Source organism: Rhinoderma darwinii, chromosome 13 (assembly GCF_050947455.1).
Source record: "Rhinoderma darwinii isolate aRhiDar2 chromosome 13, aRhiDar2.hap1, whole genome shotgun sequence".
Classification (NCBI taxonomy): domain Eukaryota; kingdom Metazoa; phylum Chordata; class Amphibia; order Anura; family Rhinodermatidae; genus Rhinoderma; species Rhinoderma darwinii.
In genome coordinates, this window is record NC_134699.1 from 15679660 (window position 1) to 15706417 (window position 26758).

The following is a 26758-nucleotide window of genomic DNA, read 5'->3' on the forward strand; positions in this document are numbered from 1 at the left end:
CGGAAGCACTTCCGTGTGACGCGCGTAATTCGCGCAAGAGCAGTAAAAACTATGAATGAAAACAGAAAAGCACCACGTGCTTTTCTGTTTACAAACATACAAACAGAGTGTCATAATGATGGCGGCTGCGCGAAAATCACGCAGCCGCTCATCATACGGGGCTGCCACACGGAGCTGTTAAGTGCCTTTTGCGCGCACAAAACGCACAAGCTCATGTAAATCTGCCCCTTTGAAAGAGTCAGAGCTCTAGACGCGCGCCTCGTACACCACTAAGCTTTCTGCTCCGCTGGAGTAAGGCTGCGTTCACATCTGCGTTGTGGCTTCCGTTCTAGCGGATCAGTCAGAGGACCACAAGAACGAAAGTTGTTTCCATTAAAAAAAACAAAAAACATGGATTTCAATGGGTTTTATTTTTGCTCCGTTCCATCAGGGTTCCATTTTTTTGACAGAATACTGGAGTCTGCTGCGCTATTGCGTCAAAAACTACGGAAACCTGACGGAAAGGAGCTTTCCAGGTTTTTTTTTAAGTCAATGGATGACAGATACGAACCGATGTGCCATCCGTTTGTATCAGTTATGCATTACGTTTAACGGATCCATTTTTTTTCTGCACATGCTCAGACTAGGGCTTCGTTCACATCTGCAAACCTACAAGAAACCTCAAACAGAAGAACAAGGGAGTCCCCACTGAACTGTAGAACAAAAAGCACAGGGAACATAGCACCCAAATGGAATGTAAGAATATAGATCTACCACGTATCGTCAAAAATAGAAATCTTTATTAATAATAAATAATAATACATAAGACGATAGAAGACTTATAGGTACGCCAAGATAAATGATGAATATGTATAAGGCAGGGCCTAAATGCAGCAATATAAATGGAAGCTAGAATTCAGCTAAGTGAATCATCAGAAATGAGTAACCGTACCTAAAGACATGGTAGAGGGAGGAGGGCACGTCAGGAGATGTGGCACAGAAAAAACGCCTCAACGCGCGTTTCGCCTAAGACCGGCTTAGAATAGACTGATCCGATGCAAATGGTTTCCGTTCGTCACCGTTGTGCAAGGGTTCCGTTATTTTGACGGAATCAAAGGGCACAGTCAACTCCGCTATTGATTCCGTCGATAAAACGGAAACCATTAACGATGTTTCCGTCACCATTGATATCAATGGTGACTGAAACGGAAGCTGTGATTTCAGCTTCACTTTCCGTTGCGGGATTCTCCTGACGGAAACCTCAGACGGAACCCCTGAACGGAAAGCCAACGCTGATGTGAACAGGCCCGAACATATTTTACCTTCCGTTGCATTCAGTCTGGCATCAGTCAGTCTGTCCGTTTTTTTTTTTAACATTTCAACGGATCTGCAAAAACGGATGCCACAACGCAGATGTGAACGAAGCCTAAGATGCGACAGCTTTATTAAGAGGCGCAAGCCGTCTGTCATATCTTTCCGCTGGCCATGTGCCACAATTGAGGAGTAATAATTGTAGTTGCCCAGCCAGGCCCCATCCCCCTCCCTGCTTCTCCCACTTTTGGATCTTCTCAGGCACCTGCAGCGCATACAAGGACCTGATGCCGGGCAGCGTCAGAACATTATATATGACACGCAGCACCCAACTCTGAGGGGCAGGATGTTGTGTGCTGCATCACATATAAGGCTTGACGTTTCCCCGGGTCAGGAACTCGCATGCGCCACGGCTGGATGCAGGAGCCAGAGAAGATTGGGGGAGGGGAGGGGGCGGGAGCGATGAGGTGAGCAATTCATTTATTTTGCCTAAATAAGGGATCATGGGGGGCGGTACGAGGCCTACAGATTTCCGCTGTAATTGACACCACTTTCTGACATGAATCATAATCAATTTGTCAGGCTGCTGATGGCCCCGCCCCTTTTACTTAGCTCCACCCACTTTTTCCTGAAAGCGGCACGAGTGACGTAAACAGCCCAAAAGTCTAATTTTTTTGCCATTAAATTGCAACTTCTGAGTCGTTAGCAACTTTTCTAGGCAAGACTGGTGTTGAAAAGTTGACACATCCCCAATATTATGAGATCAGTTGATAGAATTTTAGACCTATTCAGATCAAGAAACAAAATGGTCCAAGCATCGGGACAGTAGCCCAGGGCATATCTTTGCTGGTCTGCATGGCGGTCCAGAAGATACAAAATTCACATTTCTAAGGGTATGTTCACACGGCTTATTTACGGACGTAATTCGGGCGTTTTACGCCTCGACTTACGTCCGAAAATGCGGCTCGATAGCGTTGGCAAACATCTGCCCATTCATTTGAATGGGTCTTAGGGTATGTTCACACGACAGCGTCCGTAACGGCTGAAATTACAGGGATGTTTTCAGGAGAAAACATCCCCGTAATTTCAGCCGTAACGGCATGTGCAGGCGCTTGAACGCCGCGTCCATTACGGACGTAATTGGTGCTGCTTTTCATTGGAGTCAATGAATAACGGCTCCAATTACGCCCCAAGAAGTGACAGGTCACTTCTTTGACGCGGGCGTCTATTTACGCGCCGTCATTTGACAGCGGCGCGTAAATATACGCCTCGTGTGAACAGACAAACGTCAGCCCATTGCTTTCAATGGGCAGATGTTTGTCAATGCTTTCAAGCCGCATTTTTCGGACGTAATTCGGGGCAAAAACGCCAGAATTACGTCCGTAATTAGTGTGTGTGAACATACCCTAACGATGTTCTGTTCCGACGGTCATTTTTTTACGCCCCGCTGTCAAAAGGTGCGGCGTAAAAAAGACGCCCGCGTCAAAGAAGTGCCTGTCACTTCTTCAGACGTAAACGAAGCAGTTTTCCATTGACTCCATGGAAAAACAGCTCCATTTACGTCCGTAATGGACACAGCGAAAAAGCGCCTCAACATGCCATCACGTCTGTAATTGCGGAGCTGTTTTCTCCTGAAAACAGCTCCGTGATTTCCGCCGCTACGGACGCTGCCGTGTGAACATACCCTCAATCTAATCATTGTGAATAAAGTGTTTCCTCACCCACGGTTATAAACGTCAGTAATTCTATGGCCTAAAGTACAGTCGGAGGTCCAAGGGGTTGTGAGTCGGACAGTGGGTTTAAAAGATACAATCACTGGCGGGTGCGATTGGCTGTGCCCGCTGTCGTACTAGCGCATCACTAGCCACTCTGCAGGGACATTTCTGTCTTGCTCTGGGCTAGTCAATTTCTCCGGCTCTGCCGTTTATTGTGACCTCTGCTCAAGAAGATGGGTTTGGGCCATATTCAGGACATTTGTGAAATTAAAGCATTCCCCTTAAGCCTAAGTGAAAAACCCCCTGCTGGGAGCGTCTCCAGGGAGACCCCAAACTGCGGGACAACCAGCCAGGGGCTCAATACAGCCCCAAGAATTAGGGGGGGGGGGTGTCAGATTAACCCCTGCGCGGATTGATCGTTCATAGCATGTTACACACGAGCACCTAACGCCAGACACAGCATTTTTGTCCCCCACTGGTAAATGCAATATGTCCCCATACATCCGATGGGTCTATAGAGGTATACCCCCCCCCCCATGCAGTTATCTTGTACCTGTAATGTATATTGTACCCGCCTGGCATGCAGCTATAGTACAGGTCTTAAAATCAAAATGACTGATATTGAATGTCCGGCCGCACCACAGCATTTATTGTGATGTGATATTAATAAATATTGTTTAATTGATGTAGAATGCTGCGGTTTTAAGCTCAGTCGCGCGTTCTGCAGTGGTCACAGGTCATTATAGTGGTTTTCCAATATAAACAAACATTATATACTGCACTGGAATTTAGGGAGCAGAATCTCCTTTTTAATCCAATATCTGAATTATTATAGTACACTGCCCTCTGGTGGCAGAAGAGTGAAATAGCATTCGGAAAAAAATGTAGGCTTTGGAAATGAACTTTGAACTTTTCTGCTACATTCCCCAGGATCCCTATAGGTAAGGGGGACAACACAGCAAAACTTCCAACAGTCCGTACTGATGGGGAGAGTTGGAAGCAGCATCCTGTTCTTACACAAGGGCCCCCGGCGGTCTGCGTCCACTGCTGAACTTCACACTAAGGGCTTATTCACATGAACTTGTCCGTTTTGCGCGCGTAAAAAATGCAGTGTACAGTGCGTGTCTGCGTTTTTTACGCGCGTGTGTCATCCGTATTTCACGCGTTTTTTACGTCGTCAGCAAAATAAACTGAAGGTGTTTTTATTTTCCTCCTCATTTCATTAGCAACTGTTGCATGACAAACGCATGGCACACGGATGTGCGTCCGTGTCTGTCCGTGATTTTCACGCACCCATTGATTTTAATGGGTGCGTGATGCGCAAAACACGCAGAAGTATAGGACAGGCAGTGAGTTTCACACAGCGGACAGACGCTGCGTGAAAAACACTGTCTGAATGGCCCCATTTGAATTGCATAGGTCCGTGTGACGTCCGTTGTTTTAACGCGCGTAACACGGACGTGAAATACGCTCGTGTGACTAAGGCCTAACTCGCATCTTTGCTGATAAATAAAATATTTAACGATTTGTAAGACGTATAACATTTCTAGTCGTCAATACACTACATCTATTATACATGAAACTGGTTTTAGTGTCATGAATTGAGGAAAAGACGAGAGACAATGTGAGGACAAAGGGTTATATGGATGTAGCAAAGCCTTCCAAAATCAGAGTACTGCTCATAAGCTGCACACAAATCGCAAATCAAAGTTATTGTGTTCGTCACTTATTACCTCTGCCCCAACTAACATGTACTATAGGGAAGGGAGGGATAAGCGGCGGGCAGACATCTCTGATCCACTTATCTCTAAGTCACAAATAGGCTAGTCCAACAGTGCAAAACCTAAGACTCCTAGCATGGCCTGACACCTGCAGAGCATAGATGCCAAAGAGTATCTAATGCTCCAATATACGTTAGTTAATAAACTCTTATTCAAATGTCAATTATTTAGGCTATACCTATATTACCAAAAGTTGAATGTCGACCTCTGGACATTTCTAGACCCTCTTTTAAAGTGATGGCGATGAGAATTGAGCGCAAACAATCATTTGCTGAACCTCTGAAACAGGAGAAGCAATGGAAACATCATCACGCTCTTACTACGGCCATTAATGACATTTTATGTAGAAACTATATTGCCGATATAAACTAAACATTTATGATCTACATTTGTTCCAAATTAAAAGTCCACAGTCTTTCCTACTAGTGGTGGAGAGGACACAATACACCTGCATCCAAACTGCTGAATGGACTTTGTCTCCCTCTGCTGGTAGAACATTGGCTCTACACACTTGTAGTCTCATGACACACATACTAATGGGCAGAGGCTTCAGAGCAGATAATGCCGGACGCTCAAAGTTGGGCAACAAATGCATCCATAGCAAACTACTAAGTTTCGCAATAATGTGAATTTCTATGTGGATGCAATGCATTGAAGTCTGTAGTCAAGGTGCAGATAACAGACTTAGCCCGGATCTAATAGATGTGAAGACTTCTCAATAGGCGGGTTATCCCACTGTGTCGCTCTGTGTTTATTTAGTATGTATCTGTATTTAAAGGGTATTCACATCATTTAAGGTTATGGCATTTGACATGGATATGACATAGCAGTATGATCGGTGGGGGTCCAACCTCTGATTTCCTAGCCAATAGGGAGAACGAAGGGACCAAGGTCTGGTCGGCATTCCTCAGGGAACGGCAACACTGCTTCATTCAAGCTGTGCCCCTTTATTTAGAGGTACCAAGAAATCGCCCCACATCAACCAGTATTTGCATGCATATGTCACTGCTGTTGGCAAAATGCCTGTACAGAGGTCCAACCGGATTTATATTATGGACCCGTAGGTCCCCTGGCCCACATGTACTAAGCTCCATGCTCCAGGATATTGGCGCTTTTATGGTGGAAATAATGGTGTATACTGTGCGTGTAAGATGTATTAAGTAATGTGCCAAAAAGAATAACCGTGCCACTTTGTGATTAATGTCAGTCAATGGGCGGAGTTCAAGTTTAGTCATATTTACGATATGCTACTTTTTAAAGTCACAAAAAAATTGCATCTGCACGACACCAATAGACTGGCGTAAAGAAAGTCACAAAACGGCACCAAGAGCAGCGCCATTCTCCAATATACAGTTTATGTAAAGAGTTACTGCACTTTCAGAAAACTTGATATATCAGTGCGACATAACAGAAGATTTGATTGGTTGTGGTCCGGGTGCTAAGACCATCACTATCGCTAAATCCAAGCGGCAGAAGCGCTCTGCACCTTCTTTTTAGTGACGGTGGGGGTCTCAGTGCTCGAACCACCACCAATCAAAACATCTGATATGTTACTATGACATCAAAAGTTTTCTGAAAGTGCAGTAACTCTTTAACCAAATGGTGTGTGAAATGTGATAAATTTGTCACAAAATAAATTTTAAAAACCGGTTGCAAAATAAGACTGATCCAGAACACGCCAGTATTAAATACATGAGGGCTTGTGTCCTGTTTGTCTAGAATATATAAGGAATACATCACACACTAGACCGGTTATAAAATACCTATTTCCTGCCACTGACCGCTCCATAATAACAATGTCTCAGGATACAGCACCTTACAATTGTGTCACAGGTATCTATTATACAGGACATGACCCCCCCCCCCCCCCTCCTACTATTTATAGGAAAACGTCTGCTGGCTGGAGTTATACCCACTCTGTCTGCCCTCTTGATATATTTTCACTATTTGTATCCTATTGCAGTCCTACATACAATGTTTTGCTTTTAATTTTTTCAAAAATTCTGTAAAAAAGATTGAACGATAAAAATGTAATGAGATGAGAATAAATTCACAGAGATTACCCAGCCATGGAGAGGTTTCCTTTCATTATTCCAGTAAATTCAAGCAAGTCCTCTGCTGATGGATGGATATGAGAGAGAGAGACAGATATGAGATGGATGGATGGATATGAGAGAGAGACAGATATGATATGAGATGGATGGATGGATGGATATGAGAGAGAGAGAGAGAGAGACAGATATGATATGAGATGGATGGATGGATGGATATGAGAGAGAGAGAGAGACAGATATGAGATGGATAGATGGATAGATAGAGATATTAAATAGATGCAGACAGACAAATTATATATAAGAGAGGGGGAGAGAAGACAGATTGATAGACAAGTAAATGGATACGAGATAGATATTAGAAAGATGTATAATAGATATCAGATAGATAGACACAGACAGACAAATATATGAGAGAGAAGATAGATAGAAAGATCAATAGACTAGAAGATGGATAAATATTAGATAGATATGAAATAGGCATAGGTGATAGATATTTACTAGAGAGACAGACAGACAAATATTTGAAAAAGATAGATAGATAGATAGATAGATAGATAGATAGATACTAGGGATGAATCTTCACATCACTATCTGATACTACACACTTACGGTCACTCGCAGCCTGATGTGCAGAGCAAGCAGCCGCCCCCTCTACACACCTTGAGAGTTCAGCCAACCAGAGTAAGGGTGTGTCAGATGACAGCCAATCAGCAACAAGGTGTGTCCTGTCCCTTTAAACTAAGCAGGAGTAAGCAGCGAGCAGTGATTTGAGCTGCAGGAGGAGAGAGATGAGGAGCAGAGCCCAGTGTACACCATGCCAGCCGGCCTCCACCTGTTCCTGGCCGCCCTACCCCTCCTCACCCTTCTAGGACAGCCTGTGGACTCCTATTTTGGGTGAGAACCCACTATTTATTTTCTTCTGCTGTACAGCTTCTAGTAATATTCTGCAGCTGCATACAGGACGTGTAGAATTGTTCTGATGTATCTGATTAATTGTATCTTATGTGTTCTTGTACTGCACTGTGTATACATTTTTCTATAGGTCAATTTCTTTCAAAATCTACAGGAAAAGAATAGAATAGTATCTAGATAATCTGCAATCTCTAATCTCGAGCACTCCTAAAGCCTCCAGGGGAGAACTACAAGTACCAGTATTCCCTGCCTGGTTATTTATATACGCCTCTGTGGAACCTACATGTCTCCGTGTTCCTTGTCTGATTATTATATACACCTCTGTGGGGAACTACAAGTCCGAGTATTCCCAGGCTGATTATTATGTACACCTCCTGTGGGGAACTACAAGTCCCATTTATTCCCTGCCTGTTTATTATGTACACCTCTGTGGGGAACTAAAAGTCCGAGTATTCCCAGGCTGATTATTATGTACACCTCCTGTGGGGAACTACAAGTCCCATTATTCCCTGCCCGTTTATTATGTACACCTCCTGTGGGGAACTACAAGTCCCAGTATTCCCTGCCTGTTTATTATGTACACCTCCTGTGGGGAACTAAAAGTCCCAGTATTCCCTGCCTGTTTACTATGTACACCTCTGAGGGAACTACAAGTCCCAGCATTCCCTGCCTGGTTATTATTATATAAACCTTTGTGGGAAATACAAGTCCTAGTATTCCCTGTCTGGGTAGTTTGCAAATCTCTAGAGCAATAGTCCCCAACGTGTGGCTTACCATTAATTATAAAACTACAACTCCCAACATACCCTGACAGCCGCATGCTGGAAGTTGTTGTTTTAAAACCGCTATTGAGCCACAGGTTGGAGACCACTGCTCTAGAGGGACGAACCCTATTAGTATCCCTTTTATATAGATATTTTCCACACCTCAAAGGCTAGTATACTCTTGTCTTCGTATTTTAAAAACTTCTGACGAAGACTACAAATCCCATCATTTCTTGCCTGTATATTTTGAGTTGCCCAGGCTGGGATTATTGTAATTTTTTTTAAGTAATCACATGCCTATCCTGTATATATGCCCCATTCTATCTGTCATAATTCATCTGTGTTATTACCATGATCAGACCAGAGCTTATTACTTATAACAAGATTCTCACAGCGAAGAGATTATCCTCCAAGCTTTCATCTCCATCAAGCATAGACAGATTAAAAAAATAATAAATATATATATATACATTTTTCTGTTATTGTGATAAAATAATTGTAATATATATGAATCCATTTCTAATTCTGTCTTCACTCATGCAATCATAGTGAATACCTGACAATCTGCTTGATCCAATTAAGTTTATAAATAAAATAAAAAAAAATATATATATAATTTTTATTATAATAAAATTATTTATGAACTTTAAAGATTCGGATCATTCAGGCAGGATTTAATGATTTCAAGTAATATAAAAATTTAATGTAAATTTTAATATACATTTTGCATATGTATATGCCTCGTATACATATGTTCATTTTTTTTTTTAACGGGTTAAGGCGACCCGATAAATGCATATTTTTCATCTCCTTTTCTCACACTTCTATCCCAGAGATTTCCCTTTCCTGTTTTCCCAGAGTCAGTTTTTCCCCTCCCTGTGTAGATTTTCTCGTTCTCTCTCGCTCTTTGGCGATTTGTGCTGAGCTTGGAGACCTTGAAATGAAGATAGATCTCCCAAATATTTACATTCATCAGATCGCATAATATGGGTGATGGCAGGTGATGGGAGAGCGGGGCAGACACAGCCGTCCTCCAGCTGTACACAATGTGTGTGAATGTGAATTTGGAGTAATAATAAAAACATTCACTGAACTTTTAACATAAAAAATATCTATGAGGGTTGAGTTACTGAATGTAGTAACATCCAAAAGCTTGGTGGAGGCAAATTCCCCTCTTCATCTTTCAGATAAGTGTTAGTGGAGAAAACCGAATATATATATATATATATATATATATATATTTGATCATCACTTTAAATACTTTTAATATGATCCATTTGAGAATTTAATGTGAATCATGAGAAGTTAGAAGATAAAGTGAAAAAACTTAATGTTAACTTGTATGAAAACTTTATTTATGAAAAGATTGGTCTAGAAAAAGTTGATAATTCTCCTGAAATAGATGTTGAATTCTTCAGTCTTTACAAACCATCAAGTCCTGTTACTTGTGAGACTGGTTTTACATCAAAATTAGACGCATTTCCACGTTAAGGATATATTCACACGCAGCAGATTTGTGGTTGAGATTTCTTCAATAGAAAATCTATTCCATTCATGTGAATGGGGTTGTCTCTGCAGCATGTGCATGGATTTCTGCAAGATGAATGGGACAGTCAAAGTAATTTTTGAAACCAATCTGCTGTAAGGTTTTCATCCCCTTCCTGTAACATGACTTAACTGTACGTCATGGTGCAGCGTGGAGGGGGGTATGGACCAGCTTAATGGAGTCCTCTCTATACACTGCGGGTGTCTAGTGTGTATTACAGCGGACACCTCGCATTAATGGCCGGGATTAGAGATAATTCCGGTGCTGGCAGTTTCACTACTTAGATGCCGTGGTTAATATTGACCACAGCATCTAAAACGTTAGAAAGAGGGGGGGACCCACTGTCATCCAATCCCCCCCCCCTTTCCACCACGCGATCACAGGGTGTCGATAGTTATTATGGCAGGTAAATAAAGTGTTAGTAATCTTGTAAAAAAAATAAATTGAAAAATATTTTTTTTTTAAAAACACACTGTTCCCCAAATGTAAAAAATGCAAAAATAAACATAATTGGTGTGGTCATGTCCATAAAAGTCAGAACTTATCTAATATAATATTCTTTAACCCCTAGGTTAAATTTTTTTTAAAAAAATGCCAGAATTTATATCTTTTGGTCACCTTCGCTCTCCATAAAATGAAACAAAAAGTGATCAAAAAGTCATATGTTCCCAAGAATGGTAACCAATAAAAACGACAGTTCATCCGGCTACAAAACAAGACCTCACATTGTTCCATCAATAGAAAAATACAAAAAGTTATAGCGATCAGAATATGGCAACACAAAACTATTTTTTTTTTAAGGAATAGTTTTTTTCTTTGTAGAAGTAGTACATAATAAAAAAACAATATCAATTTGGTATTGCCGTAAACGTGTAAACTCAGAGAATAAAAGTTTGTAGTGTGAATGCCATAAAAAAAAAATGGAGAAATCAGTTTTTTTTCCATTCCACCCCACAAAAATGACAAGCCCTTATACGGCTATGTTGACAGAAAAATAAAATTGTTATGGCCCTTGGAAGGTGAGGAGGAAAAAACGGAAATGAAAAAAAAAAAATGGAATGGTCCTTAAGAGGTTAAATATTTTGGTATGAATATACCAGGATAGGAAATAAGGTTAATAATATAATAAAATGAAGAAAGCCTGGACACCATGCTTACAAGAAAGTTTTGAATAAAGAGAAAAAAATATATATATACCGTATTTTCCGGACTATAAGGCGCACATAAAATGTTGAGAATTTCTCAGAAATAGAAAGTGCGCCTTATAATCCGGTGCGCCTTATATATGAACCCGACAGTAAAGAGAGGGGTTCATACAGGATCCTTTACCTCTATCGTGGGCGGCAGGGGTCGGCGGCGGCATACCACAGCACACACCATGCTCCTCCCCCCCGTGCGCCTATGAATTTATTCTTCACTTGGGTTTTTACAGTATCCATAAATGGATTGAGCATTACGGCCACCGTAATCAGGAGCCACACTGAGTGATACTTACAGCTCTGTAGGATCCTTGCAATATATCTTTGCTTTAGCGTTAACTATACCCACTACCCCAAAAAATGCCTCCTGTTAAGAGACATGCTTATGATGCAGGTTTCAAGCTTAAAGCTATAAGTTATGCAGTAGAGCATGGAAATAGGGCAGCTGCAAGAGAATTCAACATTAATGAATCCATGGTGCGTAAGTGGAGAAAACAAGAAGATGACCTCCGCCAAGTAAAGAAGACCAAACTGAGTTTCCGAGGAAACAAAGCAAGGTGGCCACAGTTGGAGGACAAAATAGAACAGTGGGTTATGGAACAGAGAAACGCATGTAGAAGCGTCTCCACTGTCTCTATTAGACTCAAAGCCACTGCTTTAGCACGTGACATGGAGATCAAGGACTTTCGAGGAGGTCCTTCATGGTGCTTTCGTTTCATGCAAAGGCGTCATCTCTCCATTCGCACCAGAACTACTGTGTGCCAGCAATTACCAAAGGATTATGAAGAGAAGCTGGCCATTTTCCGCACCTACTGCATAACCAAGATAAATGAAAAGAATATCCAGCCAGAACACATTATTAACATGGATGAGGTTCCCCTCACTTTCGATATCCCCGTAAACCGTACTGTTGAGAAAACAGGGACCAGTACGATATCTATACGTACCACAGGAAATGAGAAGTCCTCTTTCACTGTAGTTCTCGCTTGTCAGGCTAATGGCCAGAAACTACCACCCATGGTAATTTTCAAGAGGAAGACTTTGCCTAAAGAAAATTTTCCTGCTGGTGTCATCATTAAGGCTAACCCAAAGGGCTGGATGGATGAGGAGAAGATGAGTGAGTGGCTGAGGGAGGTCTACGTCAAGAGACCGGGTGGCTTTTTTCACAAATCCCCATCCCTATTGGTCTGTGACTCGATGCGCGCCCACTTGACCGATACTGTCAAAGCCCAAGTGAAGAAAACTAATTCGGAGCTTGCTGTCATCCCTGGTGGATTAACCAAAGAGCTCCAGCCGCTAGATATCAGCATCAACAGGTCATTTAAAGTTAAATTGCGAGCTGCATGGGAGCATTGGATGACAGAAGGTGACCACACATTCACCAAAACAGGGAGGCAACGCCGTGCGAGTTATGCCACTATGTGCCAGTGGATCGTGGATGCCTGGAAGAATGTATCAGTCTCCAGTGTCATCCGAGCTTTCAGGAAGGCTGGAATCACCACTGAAGAGCCTAGCAGCAGCAACGAAACCGACTCGGATAATGAAGAGGAGGACCCCATGCTTGATGCCGAAATCGCCCAACTGTTCAACTCCGACACTGAAGATGACGGATTTGATGGATTTCTGGTGGAGGAATGAACTGAAAAAGTACGGTAAGGGTATGTGCACACACACTAATTACGTCCGTAATTGACGGACGTATTTCGGCCGCAAGTCCCGGACCGAACACAGTGCAAGGAGCCGGGCTCCTAGCATCATACTTATGTACGACGCTAGGAGTCCCTGCCTTGCTGCAGGACAACTGTCCCGTAGTATAATCATGTTTACAGTACGGGACAGTTGTCCTGCAGCGAGGCAGGGACTCCTAGCGTCGTACATAAGTATGATGCTAGGAGCCCGGCTCCTTGCACTGTGTTCGGTCCGGGACTTGCGGCCGAAATACGTCCGTCAATTACGGACGTAATTAGTGTGTGTGCACATACCCTTAACGTTTTGATTTGCAATTACAGCTGAACCAGTTGCAAGTTATTGTTAAAAAGTGTAATAAATTTTGACTTGCAGTCTGAGCAATGGTTTATTTAACGGTAATGTGCTGCGCCTTATAATCCAGTGCGCCTTATATATGAAACATGATTGCTTACAAGGCGCTCATAGAAAGTGCGCCTTATAATCCGGTGCGCCTTATAGTCCGGAAAATACGGTATATATAATAAAATCAAATTTTTGGATGAATGTAAAAAAAAAATAAAAAAAAAAAAAGTGTGTTTTTTATTATATATACACATTTATTGGCATATTAAAAAAAAGTCTCCGTATATTTATATAATCAGCTAAATATTATTTAAAAAAAAAGTCAACAAAAGCCAAGAGATTTTCAATTTAAAAATGTTACAAATTAGTTTGTTATAAATAAAAATATATTTAGAATACGGCAGGGCATTTGGATTGTCTGGATTAGCAAGTAATAGCCATAATGCTGGAGATGTGACTGGGGTTATAGTAACAGACAAGCAGTGATTAAGGAGAACCAAAATTCATCTAAAGAGTAAATGTCATGTCAGAAAACTTTTGATATGTGATAAGGACATGTCAAAAGTTTTGATGGGTGGGGGTCCGGGTGCGGAGACCCCCACCGATCGCTGAAACAAAGAGGCAGAAGTGATCAGCCGAGCGCAGTGCCCTTCCGGCTATAATGGTAGAACTTCATATCCTTTTGGAAAGACGGCGTTAGCTGAAGACGGGCTCATAAAACATTTTTGCATTCCTGATATCCCTTAGGCCTTATTCACACAAACGTGTCAGTTTTGCGCGCGTAAAAAACGCAGCTTTTTTCCTGCGTTGCAGTTCCGTGTGACATCAGTGTATGGTGCTTGTCAGCGTTTTTTACGTGCGTATGTCATGCATTTTTTACGTCAGCAAAATAAACTGAAGGTGTTTTTCTTTTTCTCATAATTTCTTTAGCAACTGTTGCGTGAATCACGCACAGCACACGGATGTGCGTCCGTGTGCTGTCCGTGATTTTCACGCACCCATTGACTTCAATGCACAAGTATAGGACATGCAGTGAGTTTCACGCAGCGGACATACTGAATGTCTGAATGGCCCCATTGAATTGCATAGGTCCGTGTGACGTGCGTTATTTTCACGCGCGTAACACAGATGTGAAATACGCGCGTGTGAATAAGGCCTTAGGGAAACATTAGCAACAAAATTGCACTGGAATCTAGCGCGATTTCTGACTGATAATTTTTAGAAATGTGTTTGCCAATTTAAGACGAGCCGGATTCTCTGGAAATGATGGCGCGTGTACAATTATAAGTCCGTGGTGCGTTTATGGAACATTTGGCCATTTTAAATTATTTTGCGCTGCCCTGTTCGGTCCTTTTTATTTATTTCAGTTGCTCAGTTTGTGGTTCACGTTTTTATAGTGGGCACAGTGACTACACATTTCTGGCTGTTAAATATGACCCCCAAAAAGGATAATATTTACAAAATAAATAAATAAATAAATAAATAAATTAAAAAAAAAATATATATATATATAATACCTTACACTGAAATGCATAATGACGGGTAAACACTTCACATATTTGTTGTGCAATTTCTGTTGCGAAATTTGCCTCGAAATTCCCCAACAAAGTACCAAACTGAGAATGATCCCCTGTCTGTTGAGGAAAATCCGCCAGATTTTGACATTGGATGAAATTTGCATTAAGATCCACATGTAAGACATTTCTAGACTGGCTCAATAGTACAATATTTACATGATGTGTGTACCCTGCCTCAAAATGCAGTCACATCAGTCCCTTTCTTAAATGGGGCTCACAATCTAATCTATCGCAGGCGCGCACTCACATTTTCTCTAATCTTAGACAATCCCTAGTGCAGAAACAAGTGCTGGATTATTCAAATTTCTGGACTTCCGGATGCCAGATTAAATTAATTTTACTGTATATAAAGTAGTAACAAGAGATCGTACAGATGTAGCCAAGTTTATCTGGACTGATCACTTGCTGCAGCGTGATATCACATAGCAAAAGCCATTAAAAAGGTAAAGTTAACGTTTCTTGCCACTGTGTATTTAATGTGTTAAAAGTCAAGATAAAGATGGCTACATCCGTGCCATTTGTGCAGCAAACCATCTGCATACTAAGGCCCTGTTCACACGTAGTTTTTTGCAGGCGGGAAAATCTGCCTCAAATTCCTTCAGGAATTTTGAGGCAGATTTTAACCTGCCTGCACGCCGTTTGCCACATTTTTCAGCCGCAGAGATTGAGCGCCCCTGGCAAAAAGCACAACGAAAAATGCTTTCTCTGCCTCCTATTGATGTCAATGGAAGCTCAGAGACGGAAAAGCCAGAAAAAAAGGGCATATCACTTTTTTCCCGCGAGCGGTTTTTTTTTTGGGAGGCGATTTCGGCCTTTTTTTGCCGCGGTTTCCATGGCAAAAAAAGGTGCCAAAAAACTGTGTCAACAAAAAAAACACTATTATAGTAAATATATAATACAGCCACTTAACTAGAAAGAAAATACATAATACTAATGGATTGTCTGCTCGGTACGTACTGTGCCAAGCCCAATGTGGACTCAAAAGCCTTTGCCTAATAATGAGCAACAACAAAATCAATAGAATCATTATTAGGCAAGATGAACGGTGGATCTAGAAGACGACAACCACTAACAAACCCAAACGGAGCCTACAGTAATCTGCTCCATCTGCCCCAGATACAAAACGAGCGGATATCACATGAAAGACTTTTCTAGATCTGGTACGGAAAGACATCTCTCCAACACTGATGGTCTTCTTCTCCGTGGACCCATGGTGCAAGGCCAGTTCCACTAGATCCAGTGGGTGTCTATTCTTTCCTTTTTGTATAATATAGAAGGATCTATTTTCAACAAATGGAAAACTTATCCTTCACAATACTGAATAAGGAAAATCGATGGGTATGAGGTCACCACGTAGGCAGATACGATAAAGTGTGCCACTATGACAATGGCCATCAAAATATGACCTTTTGCGTTTGGGACTCTCCGCAGGCTAACTAGCAAGGAGTCGCTCTCACAATACACTTCACCTTCATCCATAACTGGCAGCAACCACAACCGACCCCACCTCAAACAGTGTGATCTGCTGCCCCTCACTCGGAGGCAGAAGAGATTGTGTCGAAAAGAACCAGGTTTGGCAGAAGCACTTAAAGAAGCCGTTCGATTGGGCATTGTGGAATGCCAATACCAACTGCGCAGTGAGCGCTGGAACTGCAGTCTACAGGGGAGGGGAAGTCTCTTGAAAAGAGGTAAGTGACCAAGACTAAGGACACGTTCAGACACGTAGTGGAGTTGCTTCGGACAGGCCGCAGTGGAAATCCGCATAACACTTTTTTTCCTTTTGGTTTCTATTGCTTTTTAGGTAACAGTACACATTGCAGAAACTAGCTTGCGGTGCAGGATTTACATTCCGCAGCATGCACGTTCTGCTGCGGATTTTCACAGCGGATTTCAGCTTTTGCAACGCAAAAGCTGAAATCTGCGGCAAGTCCACTGCAAAATCCGCCACGTCTAAACAAACGGTCAAATATGCAAATTTTGCTGCAGATTCGTTGCGTAGTTGCTGCAAATTTGCAACAAAATCCGCAGCGGTAAATTTCCATCATGTCTGAATTTGCTCTTAGGGCGCAGTCACACGTGGTGTATCTGTCTCATATTTCTGCAGTGTATAAGTATGCTGCGGGGAATCTATACAAAGTCATCTTATGGGAAAACAATTCTGCAATTTTTTGGTTGCGGGATATTTTTCCCATAGGATTACATTGTAAAGTCTTCCGCATCGTATCTTTACCCTGCGGAAATACAAGGCTAATACACCACGTAACTGAACCCTAACAGCAGAAAGAAATGTGATGCCCATGTGGCAAACCACACTTCAGATACAGGTGCGTTCCTTATTACTTTGGGGGTAGTGGAGGCTAAAGTTTAGGACACATTTGAGATTTCCATCGCTATATGAAAAAGATTAAAATATATGGGAATGAACTTTCAGTGCTCCTGTTTGCACTAGGGTCATACATTTTTAAGGCAAATACCGTGCACACAAGACCCCTATCTATATACGTAATCATATGCACTCTTTTTCCAGGATTTAAAGAGACAGCATTCCTATATGCAGCGTCTTCTGCGGCCTTGACTCATTCGCTAGCGAAGGCTTGCAGCGGAGGTAAAATGGAGCGCTGCACGTGTGATGATTCTCCAGGCCTAGAGAGCCAGCGGGCATGGCAGTGGGGGGTCTGCGGAGATAATCTACGGCACAGTACCCGCTTTCTTCAGAACTTTTTGGGCCAAAGAAAAGGAGGAAGAGACATGAGAGCCAAGGTGGATCTGCATAACACTAATGCCGGGATTAAGGTGAGAAGCCCTTGAAGAGGCCATGTTAGATATTACATACAATATAACCTACATGTAAACCTTTGGCAGGATACACAGTAAAGCGCTGTAAACTAGACATGAGTAGAACAAAGCTCCTGTCATCATTGATGTTTACACCAGTCACATCTGGACTACAAAAGCATCAAAGACAAGAGACCTAAATCTGGCTGACTACATACAGAAGAGACACAGTCTAAATAAGCAAACAAGCACACAAACAAATACATGCGGCATATTCTTGTGTAGCCGCTACTATTCTTCTGCTGGCCAGTTCTACATCATCAGATTTTTTATTGGGTTTTTTAACATAGAAAATAGAGAAACATTGAAGCATCATCCTAAGGCCTTATTTACACAAGAGTGTTAAACGTCCGTGGGGCGGCCGATGAAACAGCGGCCGTCCCACGGACCTATGTAATTCAATGTGGCCGTTCACACAGCCGTTGTTTCAATGGTGCGCAACGCTTGTGTAAATTAGGGCCTGTTCACATCAGCATTGGCTTTCCGTTCAGGGGTTCCGTCTGAGGTTTCCGTCGGGTGAACCCCGCAACGGAAAGTCAAACTGAAACCACAGCTTCTGTTTCAGTCACCATTGATATGAATGGTGACAGAAACTTTGCTAATGGTTTCCATTTGTCACTGTTCCAGCAGGATTCAGTTTTTCCGACGGAATCAATAGCGCAGTAGACTCCGCTATTGATTCAGTCATTAAAACGGAAACCTGCCGGAATGGTGAGGAACGGAGACCATTAGCAATGTTTCCGTCACCATTGATATCAATGGTGACAGAAACGGAAGCTGTGGTTTCAGTTTGACTTTCCATTGCGGGGTTCACCCGACGGAACCCCGGAACGGAAAGCCAACGCTGATGTGAATAGGCCCTAAGGCCTAAGGTTGCGTTCACATATCCGTTGCATCAGCATCAGTTTTTTTTGTCTCAAGTGTCTACAACTGATGCAAAAATGTATCAGTTGCCATCCGACTTTTTCAAAATTTACAAAACCATCAGTGGTCATCAGTTTTACCATAAGTTTTTACCACAATGGTCCACTAAAAAGGTAGTCTTTGGTCTAAAACCTCTGACCCGGGATTGCAGTGCAGAAGGAGCCCCAGACAGAACTGTCCATATATGGACAGTGATGTCAGAGGCTCCTCCAGGAGTGGAATCCCCAGTGGCAACCACGGCCACCCTGCAGATAGCGCCACCCACCGCCCCTCCTGAAGGAGCACCTGATGTCAATGTCCATATATGGACAGGGACTCCCTCTAGTAGCGGAATCCCAGGCTGGAGCGTTGCCGAGGCTCTGGCCGGGAACTCTGCTCCTAGAGGGAGCCCCTGACATCACTGTCCATATATGGACAGTGACGTCAGGGGTTACCTGTAGTAGCGGAAGCCCCGGCCAGAGTTTTACCGACAAGCCGACCAAGTCAGCTTTTCTCATAATTTTAAAATTCCTGGTGGTCTAGGGTAATGAAATGGTTAATTGTAAACTCCCTAGTAGTCTAGTCAATGAAGGGGTTAATTTTAGCCAGGTAGCAAGTCAATGATAAATGCTGGTTGCTCCAGTCCGTGGTGCACCTCTTAGAAGATGGGGTCCCTGGGAAATTGCACAGTTTGCCACCCTCTAAATCTGGCCCTGGGGGTGATCTCGCTAGATACCCATAATGAGATTCCTGCCGTCAGCGCAATCCAGGCTCCATTGGTTCTAGACACAAGGGCCATAAAACAGGCAATAATATTTGTGGATGATTATGATGATATTTTCATTATGGGGAACAATTTATTTGAAGGGGCAGACAGCCCACACAGCTGTGCAATACAACCCCAGGGTCAAGTTTCCAGCGGGGAACCTCCTATAGTAAAGAGGGGCTCTGAATATTTCCATAGCGTCTGCTAATATGATGGAGTGCCGCATGTAGCAGTCCAGAGGGAGCTACAAAGGCACTATCTACAGGGGGGACATGGGTGGAGCCATGATCTACAGGTGGGCGGGGGTGGCAGCTCCTGCTTCACGGCCAGAGCGTCTGCAATGCTCTGGCCAGGCATTCCCACGCGGAGTGCTGCCAGAAGGTGGATGTGGCAGCACCCGACGTTGATCTGGCCAACAGCGGATTAGATCGGATACGGCGCCAGACCCGAAAACACTACAGGTAACATTTTTTAATTAGACTCCTGCACAGGTCCGGTGCCGTACGGCAGAACAACGCATGTCCCATGTGCCAGAACAGATCCCATAGAAAGCTATGGGATCCGTTCTAGCAATGTAATGTTTGAATCACTTTTTTTTTTTTTTTTAATCTTTTTCATTCTACAACCTATAACTTGTCTTTGCAGCTGCTGCATGGCATTGAGTGCTGCTGCTTAGTTTACTGGTAATTAGTATACCAAAGTTCTTCTCTTGCTCGGTTACCCCCTGTACATTAAAGAGGTTGTTACAAGATCAACATGCATCACTTAACCGTGTCTGGGACGCTCACCGATCACTAGAACAAGGTTCCCGAGCCCCCCCATTCCTCGTTACTGCACCCTCCGCTGTACCCAGCAGTCTCCTTCAGTCCCATAGACTTTGAATTGTGCGGCACTGTACATTCTTGGCCACCGCGCCCTTTAAAGTTCTCCTCACTGTTTGCGCAGTAAGGTGGAACAGGGGCCTTGGAACGCCCATTCTAGTGATTGGTGGGGGTCCCAGTGATCACACATTTATCACCTATCCTGTGAAAAGGTGATAAATGTCGATCTTGGGACAACCCCATTAAGGTAAAATAGATGTAAAAGTGGAGAAAGAGATACGCTGGCAGACATGCAAACCCTATGTTTAAAGTTCTTCAAATACTGCCAATTGATGTCTTATATTTTGCTCCCCTTCAGGCTGTAAAGAGTGGGCTAAAGACGACGTGTAAGTGCCATGGAGTGTCTGGTTCATGTGCAATTCGCACCTGTTGGAAACAACTCTCCCCTTTCCATGAGACAGGAGCTTTGCTTAAAGCAAAGTACGATAATGCGGTCAAAGTATTGGGAGCCACCAATGAGGCAGTGGGAGGCCATGAGTCTTTAGGACATTCCTTTGCTGGCCGCTCTCCACGATCTACTGACCTGGTCTACCTAGAAGATTCTCCCAGCTTCTGCCGTCCCAGTCGCTTTTCACCTGGTACTGCGGGGAGAGTGTGTTCTCGAGAGACCACCTGCGATAGCCTGTGTTGTGGAAGAGGGTACAACACTCAGAGTCGTATGGTCACCTTTTCTTGCCACTGTCAAGTGCATTGGTGCTGCCATGTGGAATGTCAGAAGTGTGTACAGCAACAAGACACCTATACCTGCAAGCAATGACATTAAAGTGGAGGCGAGACACCGGAGACTGGAAAGACGGTTTCCCTCAAACTTTCATCCAACTAGATTGCCATTACATATGCTGACCAGTGACAAAATGTCTGGATCCATGGACCAAGTTTTGTACTAGAAGGTCTCCAGGGATGAAACGCTTTCTGCTGCCTGGACTCCATTGACAGTATGTTTTGTGGGGGGTGTAGATCAAGTCATACCATATTATATTTTCCTATATGTCCCACATGAACAATAACCACCATCAGATGAGTACATTGACAGATTCCCGATATACTGTTTTACGAGTCTTCCAGTTTCCTACAACTGTGGTGTAACATTAGCACGCGGTCTATAAGACGACACAATTATGAAAAAAAAAATTATTCGGAAATCTGCGCTGCGCAGATGTCAACCTGGAGGCACCTGTTGCATTCAATGTTATTTTATATACATTAGCAAACCAGATATTGTGTGAACCGTTATTGCTTCCATTAGATATACATTTATCCGGCACTCGCCTTATTTGCGCGTAGTCAGCGCTCCTGTACATGAGAACATTGGATCGGTTTGTATGGACACTGTAAAGGAGAAAGACGGAAATCTGCCTGCAGTACATTTCCCTATTTGTGAGCTTACTACTGATGCAAAGTATTTAAGTATATACAATTTACATTTCCAGCAACTTGTAATGTAAATCTTAAGGTGCAAGAGACAGATCTTTCATTTCGATAAAGGGTTAAAGCAGTGGATGTGAAGTGTGCCCATTATACGCCCCACAATCAAACTGCAGAGAGTATTCGTTTGATCATCACCGATTAAGGGAGTTGTATAATGCGTGTCCTTAGTGTTTAGGGCTGTCCCACAAGACACATTTCCCCTATCCACAGGATGGGGGATACATGTGTGATTGCTGGGGGTCCGACTGCTGGGACCCCTAGCGGTAAGGAGAACGGGAGACTGAAAGTCCCCTGAAGTGCTCCATGAGAATGGAAGCACTAGTGCACATGCCTGACCAGTGCTATATTCATTTCTATGGAGCTGCTGGAGACAGCGGTCCCACATGTCCCATATAAATGAATGGAGTGCTGGTCGTTCATGCGCACCAGCACTCTATTCTTATGGAGCACTTTGGGGGACTTTTGGTCCTCCCTTCTCTTTATCGCTAGCAATCACACATGTATCCCCTTATCCTGTGGGTAGGGTATACATGTGTTTTGTGGGACAACCCCTTTAACGCTTTATAGACCTCTACTAGATATCTGTATTTAAAGGATGCCCACTTTTGCAACCAATTTTATTATTACTCCATTGCACCCCAACCTTGCAAATAGTGTTGATTAAACATATCCTACCATTTTGTGTTTACAGCCCCTATGCAGACCGATGTCTCGATGGTTACACACTTCACCCGTGTAAAGTCTTCTCCCTGCTGTCATACTTCCTTCCGTTCCCTACTTTCTACTAACATACAATCAGTAGGTTAGCAAAAAGTAGGGGAGAGATGGAAGGGAGTATGTCTGTAGGATTTGACTACACAGGGATTGTTTGCAATTTGTTAATGACGGAGACGCCTAGGTCAGCATAGGAGCTGTAGACACAAAACGGTAGGATGTTTTTAATCAATATTATAGGCCAAGTTCCTTCATTTCTTATTTTAGATGCGGTTGCAATGGCGTACAGACCTTTAAACTGCATCTATCGTACCAGAGAGCAGTTTAATTCATGATCCATCTCCTGTTTGGATTTATAATGATGCCACAAATATAACAAACTGGCCCACATTTATCAATGTTTGCGTGCCTTTTACTCCAAAAATAGTGCCTTATCTGCTGTGCGATACATTTATTAACTATTTGTGCCAGAATCTATCGCACATCAGTTTGTAAAAGTGAATGAATAGTTACTTGCTTGAGAAAGAGAAAGTCTAATCTCTACATTTAGGCCCCATGCACATGACCGTGCTCGCAATCGTGGTTCGTGATTACGGGCACCGCTGACCGCGGACAGCCACCCGCATGTGCGGGCCGTGCTCCCATTATAAAGTATGGGAGCACGGTCTGTAAAATCAAAAACAGGGCACGTCTTATTTTTTGCGGAAGCTTTCTACGGCCCGGACACCTTCCCGTAAATATACGAGAAGGGTGTCCATCGGCCGTAGAAATGAATAGGTCCGTAATTACGGATGAAACCTATGGTCGTGTGCATGGGGCCTCAGCCAGTGTGAAAGTTAACGGCAGTCATGTAGGGTATGAAAGTTTTATCAAAGGTGGCACATGCAATCATACATTTGTTGCAATGTTTGTCAATAGCCTAAAATGGACACAGTTGAAAAACAAAAATTGGCTAAAATGAACTCCCTTTTGATACGTAGGGGCCGATGTCTGCATAAAATTGCGACTTCTGGTTTTTTAGGGTAATCATTTTACAACACAAATGAATCCTGTGCCCTCCAAACAGGCCATGACAAACAATTCAACTAAAGGACGACCAAAAGTTTCACCAAGGTCGGATTCACACGAGCGTGTTCAGTCCGTGATATACGGTCCACAGGTCGGCCGCATTTCCCGGACTGAGCACACTGCAGGGAGCCCGGCTCCTAGCATCATCGTTATCTATGGCGCTAGGAGGCGCTGCCTCTCCGCGGAACTACTGTCCCGTACTGAAAACATGTTTTCAGTACGGGACAGTTTTCCCGCAGCGAGGCAGGGACTCCTAGCGCCATAGATAACGATGATGCTAGGAGCCGGGCTCCCTGCAGTGTGCTCAGTCCGGGAAATGCGGCCGACCTGCGGACCGTATATCACGGACTGAACACGCTCGTGTGAATCCGGCCTAAGGCCCCATGCACACGACCGTAGTTTTTTTTTACGGAAGTGTGCCCGTGCCGTAGAAATGATCCGCAAAATATAGAAAGTCCTATTTTTGTCTGCACGGCTACAGAAGCGGATCCATAGCCGTCCGTAATTGCGTAAGACACCAGAGGATTACCAAAGATTCCTCCCTGTTTTGTTTTTTTGCGGATCCGTAGATACGGATGCACTACGGACTATATTTGCGGACAGTAAAAACCATTACGGTCGTGTGCATGGGGCCTAATCCTTCATATATGGTAAAATAATATCTAGAAATCTAGTTTGCCTTATTGTTGTTTCCTTGCTTGTTTCTTCATGTATATCTGCGATAAAGTCTCAATAATAACAAGCATCGGGTCTTAGCCTAGAAGTTCTACTCCAAGACCCATGCGTTCTACCTCATGTGTACACATCTACAAATATTTAAGTTATTTAAAGCTGCGGTATTACCACTGCTTGTAGCCACTTGTCTGCTTTAGAGAATTGTATATAGGTATTGGTTATTTGTTTTATATTTATATATTTGCCACTATGTACATAGGAGATGCTGCACTTCAAATCTGTTTATATAAAGCTCCAATATAAACAGATTTTTTTTTTTGTAAATGACTATTTTTAATTGTTCTGTAACGTACATGAAAATATTTTACATGATGTCCACTAAAGGGGTTGTACAGGACCAGAAAAAAATGGCTGCTTCTAATAGCAGCGCCACACCGGTGTCTGGTATTGCAGTTCAACAACAATAAAGTGAATGGGACCAAGCTGCAATACCTCACACAACCTGTAGACAGGCGTGGCACTGCCTTTGGAAGAAATCAGCCATATTTTTTTTAATCCTGTACCAGCCCTTTAAATAAAAATAACAAAAACATATATAAGCAATATTTATGGAATCCTTCACTTAATTGTCTTATTTTTAATCCAATGTATATTAAAAGACAAAACCTATATTTCACTAAATGAATTCATTTGGTCACCCCCTCTTATTCTACAGTGTGTTACCAATAGGTCTATCTACTATGTTTCTGAATGGGAAGCAGCTTGCTGCAGCAGAAACCTTCCACCACTGCTCTGTTAACAATTGAGAACAAACAATACTAAGCACCACTGCATTCAACATTACAGTCCAAGATGTACAGGACCATGGGAGGTCCCTGTATTGCAGCCGTAGTACAGATGGTAAAATGTATCTAAACCAGCCTTACACAATGTAGCTGCTAAATTTCTAGATATGTTGCATTCAGCTAGAAAGTTAATATAACATGGCAAATATGGTGTGTGTGTGTGTGTGTGTGTGTGTGTGTGTGTGTATATACACTTACTTGCTGCCTACACATATCGGAGATAAATAATATTTTAGCTGACTCAACAAATATCTTCATATTTAAGCTAACAGGTTAAAAAGGGTCATTAAGAACAGGAAGGTCCAGTCCATCAACAGCCAGAGATACGGTATATGTGCTGCTCCCAAATATCTGGTCCTGGTGAGCTCATATGTTATGTTCCAAAACGCGCAGGGTGCAGTGGAAACATTCAAAATCGTTTTTTGTTAAAACTGTCTGATCTTAGTGGATTTCTTAATTTAAACCTACTATTTGTGATACACAACCGAAATCGGACATACTTATTCCGCTTGGAAAATCACTGTCATAGGCAAAGTATACCACCCGCGAAGGCATCCTACACAGGTACATCTATACCTGCATGGTGAATATTAGGCTGGGTTCACACAAGCATGTTGCGTCCGTAATGGACGGAACGTATTTCGCCCCGCAAGTCCCGGACCGAACACACTATGATGCTCGGAGCCCGGCTCCCTGCACTGTGTTCGGTCCGGGACTTGCGGCCGAAATACGTTCATCCTTTACAGACCGAACATGCTCGTGTGAATCCAGCCTAACAGTGATGAAAAAAGTGCAGCTCTATTCCATATATACACTACCGCTCAAAAGTTTGGGGTCACCCAGACAATCTTGTGTTTTCTATGAAAACTCACACTTATATTTATCAAATGAGTTGCAAAATGACTAGAAAATATAGTCAGGACATTGACAAGGTTAGAAATAATGATTTTTATTTGAAATAATAATTTTCTCCTTCAGACTTTGCTTTGGTCTTGGCATGCTCCATTTGCAGAAATTCCAGCATTGCAGACCTTTGGCATTCTAGCTGTTAATTTGCTGAGGTAATCGGGAGAAATTTCCCCCCATGCTTCCAGAAGCCCCTCCCACAAGTTGGATTGGCTTGATTGGCACTTCTTGCGTACCATACGGTCAAGCTGCTCACACCACAGCTCTATGGGGTCGAGATCTGGTGACTGCACTGGCCACTCCATTACAGATAGAATACCAGCTGCCTGCTTCTTCCCTAAATAGTTCCTGCATAATTTGGAGGTGTGCTTTGGGTCATTGTCCTGTTGTAGGATGAAATTGGCTCCATTCAAGCGCTGTCCACAGGGTATGGCATGGCGTTGCAAAATGGAGTGATAGCCTTCCTTATTCAAAATCCCTTTTACCTTGTACAAATCTCCCACTTTACCAGCACCAAAGCATCCCCAGACCATCACATTACCTCCACCATGCTTGACAGATGGCGTCAGGCACTCTTCCAGCATCTTTTCAGTTGTTCTGCGTCTCACAAATGTTCTTCTGTGTGATCCAAACACCTCAAACTTCGATTCGTCTGTCCATAACACTTTTTTCCAATCTTCCTCTGTCCAATGTCGGTGTGCTTTTGCCCATATTAATCTTTTCCTTTTATTAGCCAGTCTCAGATATGGCTTTTTCTTTGCCACTCTGCCCTGAAGGCCAGCATCCCGGAGTCGCCTCTTCACTGTAGACGTTGACACTGGCGTTTTGCGGGTACTATTTAATGAAGCTGCCAGTTGAGGACCTGTGA

The 26758-nt window shown here is 43.0% G+C and overlaps 2 protein-coding genes across 6 annotated transcripts in view; one reads left to right on the forward strand and one right to left on the reverse strand.

Annotated features, from left to right (window-relative positions):
• The window catches only part of WNT3 (Wnt family member 3), a 203792-nt gene that overhangs the window by 15019 nt on the left and 162015 nt on the right, over window positions 1-26758 (reverse strand). The window lies entirely within an intron of this gene.
• WNT9B (Wnt family member 9B) lies at window positions 7655-21011 on the forward strand. Its single transcript, XM_075846548.1, has 4 exons — window positions 7655-7734; window positions 16301-16557; window positions 17397-17662; window positions 20553-21011. The coding sequence occupies exons 1-4, from the start codon at window positions 7655-7657 to the stop codon at window positions 21009-21011; spliced, it is 1062 nt and encodes a 353-aa protein (XP_075702663.1).

What these genes read in the sequence shown, in the direction of transcription:
- WNT9B (XM_075846548.1), top strand. Translation starts at nt 7,655, where the DNA reads ATGCCAGCCGGCCTCCACCTGTTCCTGGCCGCCCTACCCCTCCTCACC. An exon ending in CCTGTGGACTCCTATTTTGG is followed by an intron (nt 7,735 to 16,300) that starts GTGAGAACCCAC and finishes GACTCTCCGCAG; the next exon opens with GCTAACTAGCAAGGAGTCGC. An exon ending in ACACTAATGCCGGGATTAAG is followed by an intron (nt 17,663 to 20,552) that starts GTGAGAAGCCCT and finishes GCTCCCCTTCAG; the next exon opens with GCTGTAAAGAGTGGGCTAAA.